Source organism: Odontomachus brunneus, unplaced genomic scaffold (assembly GCF_010583005.1).
Source record: "Odontomachus brunneus isolate Ranch 3 - 2012 unplaced genomic scaffold, Obru_v1 Obru_scaffold_083, whole genome shotgun sequence".
NCBI classification, from domain to species: Eukaryota; Metazoa; Arthropoda; class Insecta; order Hymenoptera; family Formicidae; genus Odontomachus; species Odontomachus brunneus.
The window spans coordinates 1,008,357-1,025,573 of record NW_022639533.1 but is presented as its reverse complement, the minus strand read 5'-3'; the positions used below and the strand labels follow the sequence as shown (position 1 = coordinate 1,025,573).

General features: G+C 41.6%; 1 protein-coding gene across 1 annotated transcript in view; it reads left to right on the top strand.

Moving 5' to 3' along the window:
• The window catches only part of LOC116847826 (lachesin-like), a 222,032-nt gene that overhangs the window by 177,075 nt on the left and 27,740 nt on the right, over positions 1-17,217 (top strand). Inside the window, exons 4-6 of the mRNA XM_032823241.1 lie at positions 10,198-10,383; positions 10,772-10,967; positions 12,232-12,360. Of these exons, the coding sequence (XP_032679132.1) occupies positions 10,198-10,383; positions 10,772-10,967; positions 12,232-12,360 (511 nt within the window). The remainder of the gene's footprint in view (positions 1-10,197; positions 10,384-10,771; positions 10,968-12,231; positions 12,361-17,217) is intronic.

The window sequence follows — 17,217 nt, the reverse complement described above, 5'->3', positions numbered from 1 at the left end:
TCGCAGCGAGGAGACACGATCGTTTGTCATTGCACGAATTTCCCGAAATCTCTACGTCGCGATAAACGATCCGGCGCGTCCCGGCGAAACCCGATACGAAAACATTCAGGTCCACATCGGCTTGCCACGAATGCACAATTTATATATTTGCACATATGTCTGTTTATACAATGCATAAACGCACTTGAGATTTGAATGTTCGTGCGAGATGAAATATGGTGCAAGCATTGCGTTGGAGAAGGATTGAGATGCACAGTGTGTTCGGACGTGTTATGCGCCCTGAGTAATTGCCGAGTCCGCGGGCAATCGTTCTGGATACATATTGTTCTTAGCGTGTCACTGAATTCCTGTCTATATGCGAGGCATGCCAATGATGCATGAATGATATGATAACGGAGAGTATACACGAGGTTGCATGCGCATGCTTTTAACAGTAAGCACTAATCTAGTCGGATAAGCGAGTTTCGTAATGTAACGTTAGGGCGCAGATAACGAGAGCGACAGAGCGATAGATATAGGGACAAAGAGAGAGAGAGAAACACGTAGAGATTTTAGCGGGCGGCGATAAATTCCCACGATTTCATTAGTAAATAACGCAACCTATCTTCGCGCGTGAGTCTCGATTACGACTAAGTAAGATGTAAACATGTATTCGCTATCGAGCGCGAACGCGATAAAGCTGTAACGCGGAAAATATCCCACGATATTGAGTTCTGATGAACACGTACGCATATATACAGAGCGTCCCACAATACTTGCGTCATCGTACGTGAGGGCGTAGAACGGACTGAGGTGAACAAAAAAGTTTCATGTCGTTTAGCGATACTCGCAACAGTTACCGAGATATCAGTTTTAAAAGATCGGACGAAAAAGCGCACGCCGAGTTGATAAGATCGTTTTCTTTCTTTAGATTTTTGCTTATCACAGAAACCTATTAACCTTCCTATTACGCCTTCTCAGTTTGAGCTATTTCTGCTGTCTTATAAAGTGATCTCGGGTAATTCTAGCTAGAGATCCTATAATAAGAGTCTGGACAGTCTTTCTAGTTCGACAAAACATGGCGTCGTAAAACAAAAACAATGATGATATGACATAGATAGATGTGATCCAAAGAAAAAAATCTTGTGAATCTTATATTAAATAATAAAATATCAAACAAGTAAAACAGGTAATTTATAATATAATATTGTAATGAAGTAAAATATATAGAAAAAAAGTATTATAAATGCATGCTGTTATAAAAATCAATTCCTAACCTTTAATACTGTATTTTATATTTACAAGTTGCATACAATTTTGTAGAAAATGCCTGGCTGCTGCGTACCTAATTGTTTTAACAGTACGAAGAAAGGTTTTTCGATGAGATTTCGATTTCGCATAAAAATTGATTGCAAAAAAGGGCGATTAAAAAATAAAATTTTCAGTAATAAAACTATGGCGATGCATTCTACTATTAAATGACATATTATTTTGTATTGCATTTTTATGTAAGTAAAACTGTTAAAATCAAATTTGTTTTCTTATTTTAATCAATTCTTCTATTCTTACTAGTTGAATAATACCGCGCATCCAATATAATTTCCGAACACCTTATTGGTTCCGCCATATTTTGTCGACACCAATAGAATACAAGACAAGACTGTCCAGACTCTTACTATAGGGTTTCTAATTGTAGCCGGCCATTAGCGCGGCGCTGTGAGATGTAACAGCGGCGCGCTGTCCCTTTCTCCTCGCTCTCAACCATTGCTAGATAAACTGAGCCCTATTCTTGAAATTTTTGCGTATACATAATTTTCATTGCGCATCTATTTTATTGGTATGATTAAATCTGCGCAGTAAAACTTACGTATACGCAACTATTTCAAAAATAAGGGCCCTGGACCGCGCTTAGTTCGAGCGGCCCGAGCGATCCACCCCTACCATCTCGGTGCGCGCTCTCTCTTTCTCTCTTTCACATATTCAATCTTCTAAAATTCATATCTCGATAATTATTGTGAATATCGCAAAACGGTATGGGACTTTTTTGTTCACCTCAATCCATTCTAAGCCCCTACAAGCAGTGGAACGAGTATTCTGGGACATCCTGTATACAATATATTCGTGTACATTTATTTTCCGTCTTTCCTCATTGTAGCGTAGCGATATACATTCAAATAATTGTGCGATCTCATTTGCGCTCGACGGCTACAATGCGCACTGATGAAAAATTCATATTCATTCAACGTACGATATCCAATATCGGATAGGAGAATTGGTTTTCTGGAGACAAAAACGTCGCTAGATAAAAACTTTAGCAAAGAAACTCTACTATTGAATATTGTATCGTTGTACGTCGGATGTGAATCCTCCAATATACAGTCGTTCATTAAATGAGTTCTTTTTGAGCTCAGGTTAATATAGACGAGTGCATCATCTCTGAGCTTCTAACGCGTACCTTCCTATACGGTAGCCAAATTCCTAAGACCAAGCGTGTCTTTAATTGCCGTGATTACTGCTGACTGTAACACGACATATAATCATGATCATAGTATCAATTGTGTAAAAACGACCGATTTTATCATTCACATATTATTTGTGAATTTGACATATTGCAATCATTTTACGTGATTCATTTACACAACCAACGTGCTTATTATGTAAGGATCGGCAATGATCACGGCGATTAAGGACACAGGTCTCGGTCTCAGGATTCTGGAAGGCTACGCGTTGAGTTTGGCGCGCTCATCTACACTTCTCTCCACTATTCTACACTCCCAGAGGGGCTCACAGAGGGCTCAGTTAATGGACCGTACACAGAGCTAAGTCCTGACGCAAAAAAGCGCCAGAACAGAGTAATCTTAAGCTTACCGAATGTGTGCGTTAGCTGTACACAGCGAAAGCGGGCGCTGACCATTAGGCCGTTTTATTCGTATCAACCGTTATATCCGGAGGCTGTGCGTGGGAACGAGTAATCTCGTCCGAAACGTGGGTGTCACGCGAATCGGTTAATCGTTCGAATTCTGCGCACGCGACTGCGCTGGCGTGGATGAGTGCGTTTCGCTGTACCGCCGAGCGTGCCGCGCTTCGCGACGCGCGCGATGCCGCTCTCTGCCATAAATTCTAACATTTAACCCGCCGTTATCGCGTCCTCGCGCTGCGACACGTCGCGATGCACCGCGCTGCACCGCGCTGCGTTGCGCTGCGTTGCGCTGCGCTCGCGCGACACGCGTCCCCCGCGAAATGAAATAAGCGTCGCACAATAAACAATCGCGTCCTTCGCGTGCGTTTACATCGCACGTGTCATATGGAATATCCCGCGAAATTATTGGCGTCGTTCTGTCTAATTTAATTTCACCCTGCTCTGCGGCCTTTATAGCGGCATTTTCCGCCGCCCCGTTGATTTTTTCTCTCTCTCCTCTTTTTTCTCCTTTTATTCCGGCCACCGAATATCACATGGAGAGCCAGCGGATTATTGAAACAAAGTTTGAAACGCGTCCGCGACGCTTGTAGCGCGAATATTCCCAAATGAACCCTTCCGGAACCGGAGCCTATCTGTTTCGAAAAATTTAATTTACAATTGGTATTATACGTTTTCATTTCAATCACGCGGCAGTGTAACGTGTTATCCACTTCAACTATTCAGTGTTCAGTATATCGATGGTACTACAAAAATCAAAAAGGAAGAGAGGAAGTGCACCCTTCCCTCCCGACGCTAAATTATTCAATTAGATCCCTGATAGAAATATATGCAGTTTTCGTAGCCATCCATCAAGTTATTGTATAATATTAATACATTTCTACTAGTTACAAAAATACTGCGTAGGGGAACTGGAAGTTTGGTAGAATTTTATTCAATGATTGAAGCAGTTTACTATAAGATATACGAGCCGGTGTCTTCTAGGTATAGTGTCTATAATATTAATTCAATTTTATAATATCTATCGTGAATAAATTTATTCGTTTATATTGTTAAAAATAAGCTTCAAATTGCGTGAATAACGAGTGATTAACATATAAAAAAGCATGGAGCAAAGAAAAGGAAACTAAAAGAAATAAGGTATTTGACAATATTAAATCTTGTGATAGAAATGACAGCCAAGATTAGAGATGAAAGAGTGAGCAAAAGACAAATAATACAGAATTTCATTTCAACGAGAGAACACATTAGACTATTCTAATGATATAACAAATGAAAACTGTCATGACAGCTCAGATTGATAAAACAGTACAGCTACAAGAATGGACTTATGCACTAAAGATTTTTTATCTCATTAACATTAAGATTTTTCAATTAGGAAATATGCACAGAAAACGAAATACTATTAGGACAAACCTGCCCATTTTATGAGCAACGAACTCGATTATTAATAGTTTTTTGTTCAATTTTCAGTCTGTTTACGTTCAGTAAATGAATTCGAATTTTGCGCATTTTTTGTGCGAGGTAACAGCAGAAAAAGTATTACATCTTGATTGGAATCCCGAGTAGCTTTACTCTTCAGTTACTAAACAAAAGTTAACATAACTGTTCAGTAACTGCTAGAAAACTGCTTAGATTTTTACCAGGAATAGGATCTATCTCATTATTAGTTCAACGACGCATAACGCGTCGCGCCGCAGATGCGTCTCCTCTGCAGATTCCCGGTAACGGAAGTATCGTCTCGGAAGGGTTGAAGTCACGGGGTAACTGAGCGAGAACGAGGAAAACATGAAAGAGACACGGAGTAGGAGTAGGAGAGAAAGGGAAACTCAGCGAGGACCGGTGAAAAATAATACGCGAGCACTTGGAATCTCGACTGTGAGGCCGTAAAGACGAAGCAAATGTGCAAAGGAAAAGGCAGGAGGAAGACGAGGGGGGTGAGTGTTTCATCGACAGGATCGTCCAGTGGTGCATCGAGACACGACGACGACAGACGAGCAGGAGGGCGGGCGGATGGTTGAGCAAGAGGGTGGGGGCGCAGAACTTTTAATTAGCGAGTTTATCCATTTATTCTACACGCTGTTGAGAAAGGGTACAGCCGTACCTTAGTGGGGCGAAAGTCGGGAAAATAAAAACTTAGGACGCGCGACCCGGCGCGCTCTATGTGAGTGGGTGACGGCGCTGGAAAGCGAGGAATAAAACGCGAGAGATGAGAAGGTACGAGAGAGGGTGGACGAAGAAGGGGTGCCGAGAAGACGGAGAAGGGGTCCTGAGGAGGCGCGGAGGAGATGGCGGGAAATAAACGAGGTGTGGTAGACTGGACCGAGGCTCCCGATCCCACAATGCGCCACAATGGAGCGCCGGCGATGGTTTTGCATATGAAAGAGGGACCGAGAATGGAGGGAACGCGGAGGCCAAAGCTGGCGGAGAGAGTGGGGAGGAGCCGACGAGTAGGTGCGCGTAACGCGATATTATATCGGACTAGGGAAGTTACCCCACACCCTCGTCGCGTTCACTCGCTCATCCCCGAATCTCTTTGCGTCTATCTATCCGTCTGTTCCGCTGCCGTTCTGCGGCTCCTTCGCGGCTTCTCCTACCCCTTCTTGCCCGCCATCGGCATTCCTTAAAGGACCACGAAGATCGGACAGGAGAGGTGGGAGGCGAGTTGCGGAGAGTCGAAAGTATCCTGGGAGGAAACTGCATTAGGTAAAGAGGTCGTTCTTTGCGTTAAGATAGAGACTCGTTTCCATACGAGGGCACGGCGCGCCTTTTAAACCCTCGTTCGTACCCCTTGCGCCCCTCCCCTCTCCTATCTTCTTCCCGCTTTAAATCCTCCGCCTGCCTCATTGTGCTGCAAATTCGCGGGGCTTTCCTCGATCAACGAGAGAGACATGTGCCCGATGCCGCGTGCCACCTGAGAAGGGCGAGGATAAAGTGGAAAATGGCGGTTTTCGCCTCGGCGTACAGGATTTCCCTTTTTGGGGAATCGCAGCGGGATCGCGAGATCGCGCGGCTTTCGAGTTTCTGACTTTCGGATGCGTGAGTTAATAGTGGAAGGAGCGACGAAGCCGTATTGTGCGCGCCTTCGAGCTGCTGGCGCCGGTGCTCGTCGTGCGCTCCCGCGACGTTATCCTGCGATGTTATGCCGCGCGCGTTGCTATGGATACGTTCTCTGTCGCTTCCGACAACGGTTTTGATATCGTCTATTCCCTGACGCGAGAGATCTGTCATGAGGTTGTGCAAAATAAAGACTGCGCGCGCGGAAACAGTTCCTGTCTGTTTCACGTGTACTGTACGCGGAATTTGCCTATGCACACCTCTTCGCGAAATGGTTTGAACACATTTCTTCTGATGAAGTATGAAGAGCCCGTCAATCACAATCACAATTGCTTGGGTAGTAATCGACTTTGAGTAGAGTGATAATATAAGATGTAAATATCTGATAGAAAGATAAGAATATAATAAAAATACTTGGGTTTTTAGAATCGACTTATCAAAAAAAGAAAGATTTCAGTTTGTCTTGTATGCATGTTTTCTTGTTTGTATATTTCCTCACAACTCGCGAGAACTATTAAAAATATTAAAATAAAACTTTTTGTGACTTCAATATGATATCTACGTGCTTCGTAGATTAATATTATTATTCGTGTTTATTCGGGTAAGCTGGAAATTAATTCTACTACTTCTTTAAAAATTCGCGAATATCTAGAAATACAAGACAAGATTTTTATTTTCAACTGACTTAAGATAGAAAGCTTTTTTAACCAAATTCAAAAACATACTTCTAATAAATAATTAAAAAGTACGAAACAAACCACTTAAAAAAATAAATCACCTTGAAAAATCAAAAATTTTAGGAAAAAAATGTTTGAACTGTTTCGTAAACAAGCATACGCGAATATTTCATCGTGTTTTCTATACTTAGATCTTCTCACGATTCGTTGGATTCTTTCTTTTTTTTTTTAAATTCCCTCTCGTGAAGAGTTCTGCTCGCGAAAATCCGCTATTTTCCACTTTCCCGCTACAATCCGACCGATCTTCCGGCAAAAATGTTACTCGCAGCTTCCGTTTCCTTCTTATTCTCTTATTTCTCATTCTCGCGATTTTAATTTCCGCTACTTCAACACCGCCGCGGGGGCCCATCGATCGGGGGGGATTCGCGAGAATCTGAGAAACTACGTTGAAGCACAGAACATCGCTCGGCGCGCATTTTTAGCAACCCCTTTTGTGCAGCGCGATTAATCATCGACGAACGAGTCGACGATGCTCGGACACAGCCGAGTGTGGCGCGAACGTTCCAGGGGCTGCGAGCGTCTGTCGCCCGCGGCGACTTTTCCGACCCCTCTTTTTCGGGAGGCCCGCCACCCCCGCAAAATCGGAGGGCGCACCGAAAAGGAGAATGGGGCCGCGCTATACTCCGGCATAATGTATTATAAGTGGAGGCACTCACAGGGCCGTCACTACCAAACACTCGCACCCTCTCGCATCCCGCCAACCTCTCCTCCCTCTGTAACCCGCCCTGCTACTCTGCGCGTCTGCCCTCTATACACTTCGCTCGCGAGTTATCGATAAGAACCGCAGAGCTCCTTTGTCGGTTGATAGATAGCCTTTCAGAGCGATGCGAGGTCAGATATTCGACGAGGTACGGGTTCAATTTCATGCCAATAATATCTGTGCAGAAGCAGCGGCGAAGGGAGGAGGAGAGTGAGCGAGCAGGACGAACGGCGACGGGGGAGGATGAATATTCGCGATGCGCGGAAGCTGCAGTTTCCTCCTCCGCCGGGGATAACTTCGATTCGGGAACCGCGGAGCTGCGAATTCCGACTAATACGTGTTAACCGGGGTCAAAATTGCGCTTTCCCTGCCTCCTCCCGCTCTTCTCCATTTCTCTCCTCTCTTCCCGGGCTTTTTCCCCCCTTCACATTGATTTTAATCCGTAAAAAATGAGTTTAATTAATGGGCGTATATCAGCGGCTTGGCGGACCGCAATAACCGGTGGGAGTTCAATTTAGCGTTGATGATACGTAGGATTGCGAAGCGAAAACCCGGTAACCCACATCTAGAGGATAGTCACGATAATTACTTGGGAAGTAATATAACTTGCAGAACATTTACGGGAACGCGCAAAGAACTCATGATAAATTATACCAATATGACGAACGCGGACGATGCCGTCTTTCTTTCACTCGTCGATTTTTACTCCTTCCCTTCTCTCTTTTTTTTTCCATGCTTCCTTTTTTTTTATCTCTCCGCGCTATTTTTGTATCTAAGCTCCCGAAGCTTCTCGCGTTTAATGTAAACATAATGTCACATCCTACGAGAGAGTGAAGCGCGCCTGAACTTTGCTACTAACTCGTTGTCTCGTTGCTACTTTCTTCTATTTTTTTTTCTTTTCTTTTTTTTGTTCTGGAAAAGTTACGCTCCTCGGGTTATCGTGTTTTTGCTCGCGGAATTCTTCATATTTACACAGTGGCAGAACGTCATGGCGCGCAACGGCGTTCCCTCCCGCCGGGGGGGATGCGAAAGAGCCGAAGCGGACTTCGCTATAAAGAGAAGATTCTACCGATTCTACGAGATTCTACGAGCTTCTGATTCCCTCCGAGGCGATGTACGAATATTTCATTCATTCGCGAATAGAAAGCGTCTATCTCTCTGGACGTTATCGTAATCGAGTTCACATCCGAATCGTGACGGGGAGCTTAAGATTGCACCCACGAATATTTCAGCGACAACCGAGGAAAGTCGACGATAGGAAAATATTTTCTTAGATTAGGATCAAGTTAGACACCGCATTAGCGCATGAGATAATACGGGGACCGTGTCCTGATTAATTTAGATGCGTGGAAGCTTTCGGTATCTCTGTATGTTATACCGCGACTTATTTGATGAAAATATTTTTCTGTGATATTGCTGCTACTCGCCGCGTTTGTGTAGTAAACACACGCTTATATATGTAAAATTACACATTTATGCGTGTGACTTGTCGTGCAAAAATTACACACTGCATAAAAAGATAAATTTACACAAAAAAGATAAACTTACACATTTAAATGTGCAATTTAACACGTTTCGCCGTACACAAGATGAGACACGCTACGTGTAAAAATGAAGGAATGTGTACTTTGAAGTAATTGAAAATTGTAGAGAATACACACATGAAACGACTTTATACATCTAGTTCTTCTTACACGTAAGTTAAACGCATATAATTGTAAAGAAATATATATTAAATTTTTGAAGAAAATTTTTGGAGTATTTTTTATAAAAGTTCGCTAAAAACATTGAGGATTCCCTCTCTAATCTATAATATCTCATTAGTAATGTTGTTTGTGATTATATAGAATATCGAATTTTATGTCATAATTATATAAATAATGTAAACTTATAAGCTTATTATTAATTATTGCAAGAGTAAACATTTGAAATAGATATGTTTTATCTACAAAATTCAACACATTCATAGTTAATTAATGATATTTGTTAATTAATTATGAACTAATATTTACATGCACATACACACATTATACTAAATTATATAGAACCAAAGACTTTATATATTAGAAATATAAGGATTGTTAAAAATTTATATATATTATATATCCAAAATATTACTACATATATATATAATTTAATAAGCAGTTATTATTTTCAATGATTATAACTACAATAAGTGTGATCTTGACGCATAATAATTAAAAATTTTAAGTGTGTAATTTGATGTTTAAAAAGTACATTTAACGTTTGACAGTAACGTTTTATACGTATTATCTTGTACAGTAAAACGAGTAAAAAGTACTCGTTTAACTGTATAAAATAATACGTATAAAACGTATACGTATAATGCGTAAAAAGTGATTACACTATTTTGTACATGTAAATGTGCAAAAATTATACACTTAGATTTGCAGTGATATGACAGATTTTTTTTAATTTTCTCTGCAATTTGAACAGCAAAAGTCGATATCACGACGAAATTCAATCTATCGAATTAAATTTGCTAGAAAATGAATCCTTTTTGCGTCAAAAGAATATAACAGACTATTATTCGGTACCGAAAGATTTGACGCAAATGCGAGACAGCGAAAACTGTAAAGTTTCGAGGCTCAACCGGACACGCAATTGCGCAAGGTATCTACCCGACGAAAACGCCAAATCAGGGTTCGCGACGAGAGCGAAAGATCGTTAATCAACGGGTGTTAGTTGACGCGCGTAGCGATGAGATTAGGCGAAGTGCGGGAGGGCGGGTGGAACCGGATCGCGCGAGAAATTCCGCCTTCTAAGAAATGGGTTTGTGAGGCCAGGTGGCGTGGATCAAAGCGGACACCAAGGCGATCCTGGCGATTCACGAGCACGTGATCACGAACAACGCCCGCCTCTCGGTAACCCACAGCGACTACAACACGTGGACGTTGCACATACGCGGAGCGCGGCGGGAGGATCGTGGGATTTACATGTGCCAGGTCAACACGGATCCCATGAAGAGCCAGGTACGCGGTATCACGTATTACACCGTATGAAAAATCGAGCACGACGAGCACGGGCTCGTCCCACGAAACCCCGTCGTGAGATGCGAAACGAGTCTTCCCGAGGCTGCGACTCGCGGAAAGACATCGGTAAACCGAATGACCACCGCACATATCGTCGAGCATAATGGAGGACTCCTATAACTCGATGTTAAATTCCAAGTAACTCACGGAAGTCACTTGAAATTTGCCCGAATTTACAAACGTGACCTCGAACTCGGAGTTTTCCACTTTAATTCGGCCACGGCGGTTTCGTTGAATATCCCCGTTACAATGTGGACTCCCTCTTGGTCGTTTCTAATACACACATACACACGGACGCGTTATAATTTACCTTGCCCCGCATTCGCAGAGCGCGTTTTTGGAGGTGGTAATACCGCCAGACATCATCTCGGAGGAGACCACGAACGACCTGATGGTTCCCGAGGGAGGGGCCGCGAAGCTGGTCTGCAAAGCGCGCGGTTATCCCAAGCCCGACATCACGTGGAAGCGGGAAGACGGCACCGAAATCATTGCGCGTACCGGCCTCCCCGGCGGCAAGACAAAACGTAAGGACTCCAAGTTTTATTTCGTGGCGAGTTGACTTCGCGTCCCTAGGGAGCGATACCGCGGCGCTGCAACACTGACGTTTCCTTGGCGAAGCTGCCGGCGCAATTAAAATCGATCCCATCGGAGTAATGCGCGAACCTCACGATCGAACCGGCCGTCGCTCACATGTCCGAAACATCGAAATTGATGCTTTTCAAATTTTCCATCGACCACGCTCAGCTACATTCTCGCGAGAGCGCCAGAAAGCTTCCCGCATAGAAAGTTTTTTGGGATTCAATTGTGATCCAGTCCGATTCGTCAAACTAATGATTCTGTTCATATGGAAATTTCCCAAAAATCCCTATATATAAAATAATATATAAGAGAAGCGGAATCTATCCGCGTAGAAAATCTTCTGGTATCTAACTGAAATCCATTCCTATTTCGCCAGAAGACAATGGATTCTGATTGGGAAATCTACGAAGACTGAATTAGAAAGCGTAACATTGGAAAAATGTGGTTCCAAATTGAAAACAGATAGATCTCATTTTCTCTACTTTGCAAGTATAAATACTTAAGAAGTATAAATATTCAAACTGTCTCAAATATTTCGCTCAACATCTTTTTAAAATAAATTATAAATGTTTTGAATAAGGCAGTATATACATTTCTATGAATATCATAATTATAGAAAATACTAATTATCTTACTTCGTTATGTATTTCCTGTGTCTTCTCTCTTTCTTTCGCTCTTGCTTTTCTTCTGTCCTTAAGCTTCCTTATTTAAAATCGTAACTTTAATTATTTGGGAAATCAGAACACATCCCAATCAAAATATATTCAGAAAAGTTCCTATAATCGAAATAAATATTCCTAATGGATATCGCAATATGATACATCCCTCTTTGAACAAATTTAGATAACCTGATCGGAATCTACGCTTTATCTGGGGAAAGGGGGCGGGAGAAATGTTCAGAAATTTTTATGCGGGTTCCCCGAAAGTTCAGATTCAAAATTTAAAATTCAGCTGGCTAGTGCGATTCCGCTCTCGAAATGAACTCTGACGAGATCGCGCGGTAGCGGAGTAGCATTTTTAATCACGCGGAATACATCGCATCCGCGATAAATCAAAGGGCGGAAAATAAAGTAAATGCAATAACGGCGAATTTCCGCATGAACGTTTATGAGCATTCCGAGTTAAGCCGATCGGCTATTAATGTTGTACACTTTGATTACGTGTAACGAGCTAACTTCTCAGACCGTTCCTCGCGCTTGCATATTGCAGTACCCAGTACAGAGGGCGAAACGCTGACTTTGTCGAAAGTAACGAGGGGCGAGATGGGCGCCTACCTGTGCATCGCCAGCAACGGAGTGCCTCCGACAGTCAGCAAACGAATGATGCTGCACGTGCACTGTGAGTACGTCAACCGCTGCTCCGCTTCGACGTTCTCCTTACGTTACGTCACAAAGGAAATTTTTTTCCCTAACATCGTGCACACTCGACAATCGATAATTAACCTTATACGTATCGATATTTTTATTTTTACCGCCATTTATATGTCGTACCAATCGCACAGGCCGTCGCGCCTCCACCGGATTAATCCAGAGTGAGCCCTTTTTAAAGCTCCTGGGTGCTCGCCACCCCACGTTGAAGCGTGACGTCAAAGACGAGAAGTGACACGCTGGAAATTCTCGCATGCCATCTTCAAGTGAAAAGATATTTGAACGAAAGGACACTTGAGATCGCTAAGCATACTTGTAAAATGCCCCGAAAACTACTCTTTTCCTTGACAGTCAACAAACAGCCATAAAATTTACGAGACAAAATCCTGAGGAAAAGAAGGTAGATGAAACAGATGTGTTAGTTTAGGTAGCCGAAAAATTCATTAGTCTCTTATTTTTTCACCATTTCAACCAGAATTTTCCCTTAAAGAGGAGAGCTGAATGTCACATTAATTTTACGGCTATTCATTGACTGTCAAGGAAAAGTTTTCGCAGCATTTTGCAAGAATATTCAAGCAATTTGAGGCGTTCTTTCATAAAAATATATTTTTGTGTGACAAATAATAATTATTTGAGAATAATAAATGGCATGCAAGGATTTTGGACATACATTTTCTCGCTTCTGACGTCATCACTAAAAAATTCCGCAGCAGGAAACCTTAAGTAAAGATATCAAAAGTTGATCTCATTTAACTGTCTCGGTGATAGACAGGTAACACGGATTCACGAGAGAATGAAAGTCGCGAAACTTTCAAACGTTACAACACCGTTAAGTGAGCAGTAATACAAAGACGAATAAACGTTTCTTCGCGTCCGATACAAAGGATACACCGGGATTTATCAAATAAACATTGCAACTTCAAAAGCATCGATTCTTTGCAAAATTCGAAAGCGAAACAAACCGTATGAAGATCTCGTGTGAGCGTGAGCTTCACTATTGAAAATTTATGCAACCGTCCAACGAGTCACACGCGCGTTTCATGGATCAGGGAGGGCACCGGTCTCTCGAAACGAGCTCTTATTCGACTAATCTTTAATTAATAACATAGATTTACGCTCGGCCCTTCACGCAGCCAGCTGACCTCTTACAGAATGTTTTATTCATTAAAGAGAAAGGGATGTATTCGCATAAATATTGAATATGCAAATATATGAGAGTGACACCCTTGAAAAGCGTCGCGACGACATTTTTGTGGGAATGTTTCAACGCGTCGGTATTATAATTAATCCTGCCCGTTGATCGTTACGCCACTTTGAAGCCAAAATAGTGAAACAGAAAATTTGCGTGTCATATTTCGTTGTTTTAAATTCGACACGGTCCTCCAGTAATAAACGTTCACCAAAAATAAGCTGTCTCCAGAAACCGTAAAAGTTATAAAGCTCTAAAAAATATAAAATCATTTTTACTCAATATTCCTGTGTACAAAATGAGGAAAAATATTTAAAAAATATTTTGTGAAATTTATTTTTTATGAAAGTTTATTTCTTTGATATAAAATTTATTTCAACAAACTTTATATCCCACAGATAAATTTTTAGATATCTCTTTCTCAGTGTACCTGCAACCCTATTCTAACGATATTAGAAGTTGGCGCAAAAACCTGATCGATCGAATCAATAATAATTTTATTGCTTTTTTGAAAATCCAGGAATATCTAGAGATACAAAACAAAACTTTTATTTTTATTCAACATTAGAAAAAAACTTTTTTTAGTCGACTTGAGAAGCAAACTTTTATTAAATAATTCAAAAACATAAAATAAAAAGTTTTAAAAAAGAAATAAACTAATTTTGAAAATCTCAAATATGAAATCGAAAATATGAGATCGATTGAGTTAATAATATTATATTTATTTATTTCTTTAGTTATATAATTAGTTAACTATCTAAATAACTTTTTTCGTATTAACTATTTATATCATTAGAATATCAAGATAGGTACATACTTATAAATAGATACATAGGAATATTGATTCAAAATTATTTTATTATTTTTTGAGGTTTTCAAAATAAGTTTATTTCTTTTTGAAATTTTTTTATTTTATGTTTTTGAATTATTTACTAAAAGTTTGTTTCTCAAGTCGACTAAAAAAAATCTTTCTGATTTTGAAAAAAATCTTTCTGATTTTGAAAAAGATTTTGAAAATATAATGTCTTGTATCTCTAGATATTCCTGGATTTTCAAAAAAGCAATAGAATTATTCAATTCAAAGGTCAACAGGTCAAAACTGGACAAGCCAGGGTAATGACACCTTTTAGGAACTGTGCAGATAACATACTGAATAAATTACAAAAAATTTTATCTCAGTATCTTTAACGGTTTTCGAGTTATGAGAGAACGTACCTGACATATGTATAGAAGCATACAAACTCAGACTTTCTTTTGAAGTCGATTAAAAATAAATAATACGGCTTGTGCACCGCAAAGAGTAAAATTTTCCTACCGACTTTTCGTATCTCGCTTCGCGACGGTAACTAAAGTTCAGAGACACGGTAAATGCACGTCTTTGCTCGCAGCTCACGCCCGAGTCGAAATTTTGGTTCTATCTTAACTATCTGTTCGTTCGCCCGTAAAACTCGTGAATTCGTTAAACGTCCATGAAAATCAAAGACATTCCGTATATTAAATAAATTGACACACCTGTAAATATGCGATGTATTGTTGCCCGCGTGCCTCCACTCTGCATCCTTCATCCTGTTTTCCTGCTCCCGACAGACTGCTGCGACGTGGCATACTCCGGATATTCACTTATGGCATTGACACTCGCGAAGATACGATTCGATCGGAGAAACGCGTGTGAACTAATCCGACGTCGACAATAGTCCGCTTAAATGTTCCAGAAGTTGACGGAATATCTCAATCGCCCGACAGGAATGATTAACTAATTCGTCGATACACACGTGCTCCGCGTCGCGACGCGCTATGTTCGCCGCTCGTCGGCACAATGGCTCAGTCACGAAAACATACACGAGGCGCGACAATTCCAAAACAATGAATGAAAACAACTACGTCATCTTCCGTTCATCTCTAACCGCCGTCGCGCGGGAAAGTACACAACGCACGCCAGACAGAACCAAAACAATATCGGCAAAAAGGGCGAAGTCATCTCCCGTCGATCACGAATTGTCATCGTCCGCCGAAACAAAAGACGCGTACATAATCTCGCTGGCCGACAAACAGCATCAAATAATCATGACTAAGAGATTATAACACAATCAACATTCTCGAGATATTAAGCCACACTTCACACTGTGAAGTTATTTTGCATCTTTCTCAGTTCTGATGGAGACACATTTCTTTATGAGGAGTCTATATATTTATAGGTCTATAGTCCAGATGTGTTCCGTATGAGTCCGGATGTGTTCCAGATGTGTCATCGAATCGTATCTTCGCCTTTGAAAATTTACCAGTGTGGTCGTCCACTCGTTTCGATTTAAAGGATTTTCTATCGAATTCAAATAAGGGTGATTTCATCGTGCAAATTTTTTGAAGCGAATACGAGTAACACAAAAAAACCGATAGAGTGCATCACTATGCACAGGTTGAGTAGTGGTTTTTTTGCGAGATTACTATGCCTGAAAATATGATTTGGTTCTAATAGATGATCTCACGGTGAAACCAGAACCAAAATTACAACTCGTGTCGCCGATGTCAATAAATAATCGCGCGTCGATCCGCGGAAATCGCTCATAAGAGCGAAAGTAGAACGAGCGCATTCGCCGGAGAATACGTCGAGATTCATTCCTCTTTTTTTACCGGTCGTATAACGCCGCGATTTCCGGGCTTCAAGACGTACCTTCGCGCGATCGTCCGAGAGGTGTAAACCCCGCGAACTGCCGGCAGTAGCCTTATCCACGCGAGACACACTTCTCGGGATAAGGCGAGAGGCGTCTCGAAGGGGATACAAGGCGTCGCGGCAACAGCGACGAAGAAAAGCGTTGGTTGTACGGCGAGATAGCCATCGTCGCCTTCTCTGCATAATTTCACCGTAGCGAAGGTACGAGAGCGGCGGACTCGCCTCGGTAAAAGGAAGCCGAGACGGGATGACGAGGACCGCGGCCGAGAGGTTGAGGGTGGCTGCTGGTAAGAAGGGCAGCGGCGCGACGGGGTGAAAAAAGACCAAAGGTAAAATACTGCTTAAATAACAGCGCGCGATGGCGACGAGGGCGAAGGAGAGACTTCACAGAGTGATGGAGCGTCGGAAAGGGGGCGCGAGAGATAATAAAATTACACTCGGGACGCGCGACGGTACAACACATCCAAGCCTCCTTCCGGAGTTTAGCGAGAAGACCGTGCACAATAAGGCTCTGTTCAGATCGTGCGAAGGTGAGAGTGGATAAAGGCGTGAGCGCGCGCGCACAAGTGAACGGGAACATCGGTGTGTGTCGAAGGAACGCTGTAAACTTAACTCCCCGTAGACTTCGTTATGAGATCAGTTCGGATATCCATCCTTCACGTTATAGAAATCACGATTTTCTCGAGGAAAAGCGAATAGCCGTGATATATATATACACACACACACATGTATGTGTATATATATATATATATATATATATATATATATATATACAGGGTTGGCAAAAAGTCCGGAAACGGTCAAATATCTCGAAAAGGATCAACTGTAGCGAAAAATATGTAAGTAACAAAGTTGTAGGGCTTAATAAAATGTACCTAATGATGGCTAAAAATTTGACTTTGGATGGAGGACGAAGGTCATACGAAGGTCAAATTGAATTTTTTTTAATTGGACTCCCCACTTTTTATTAT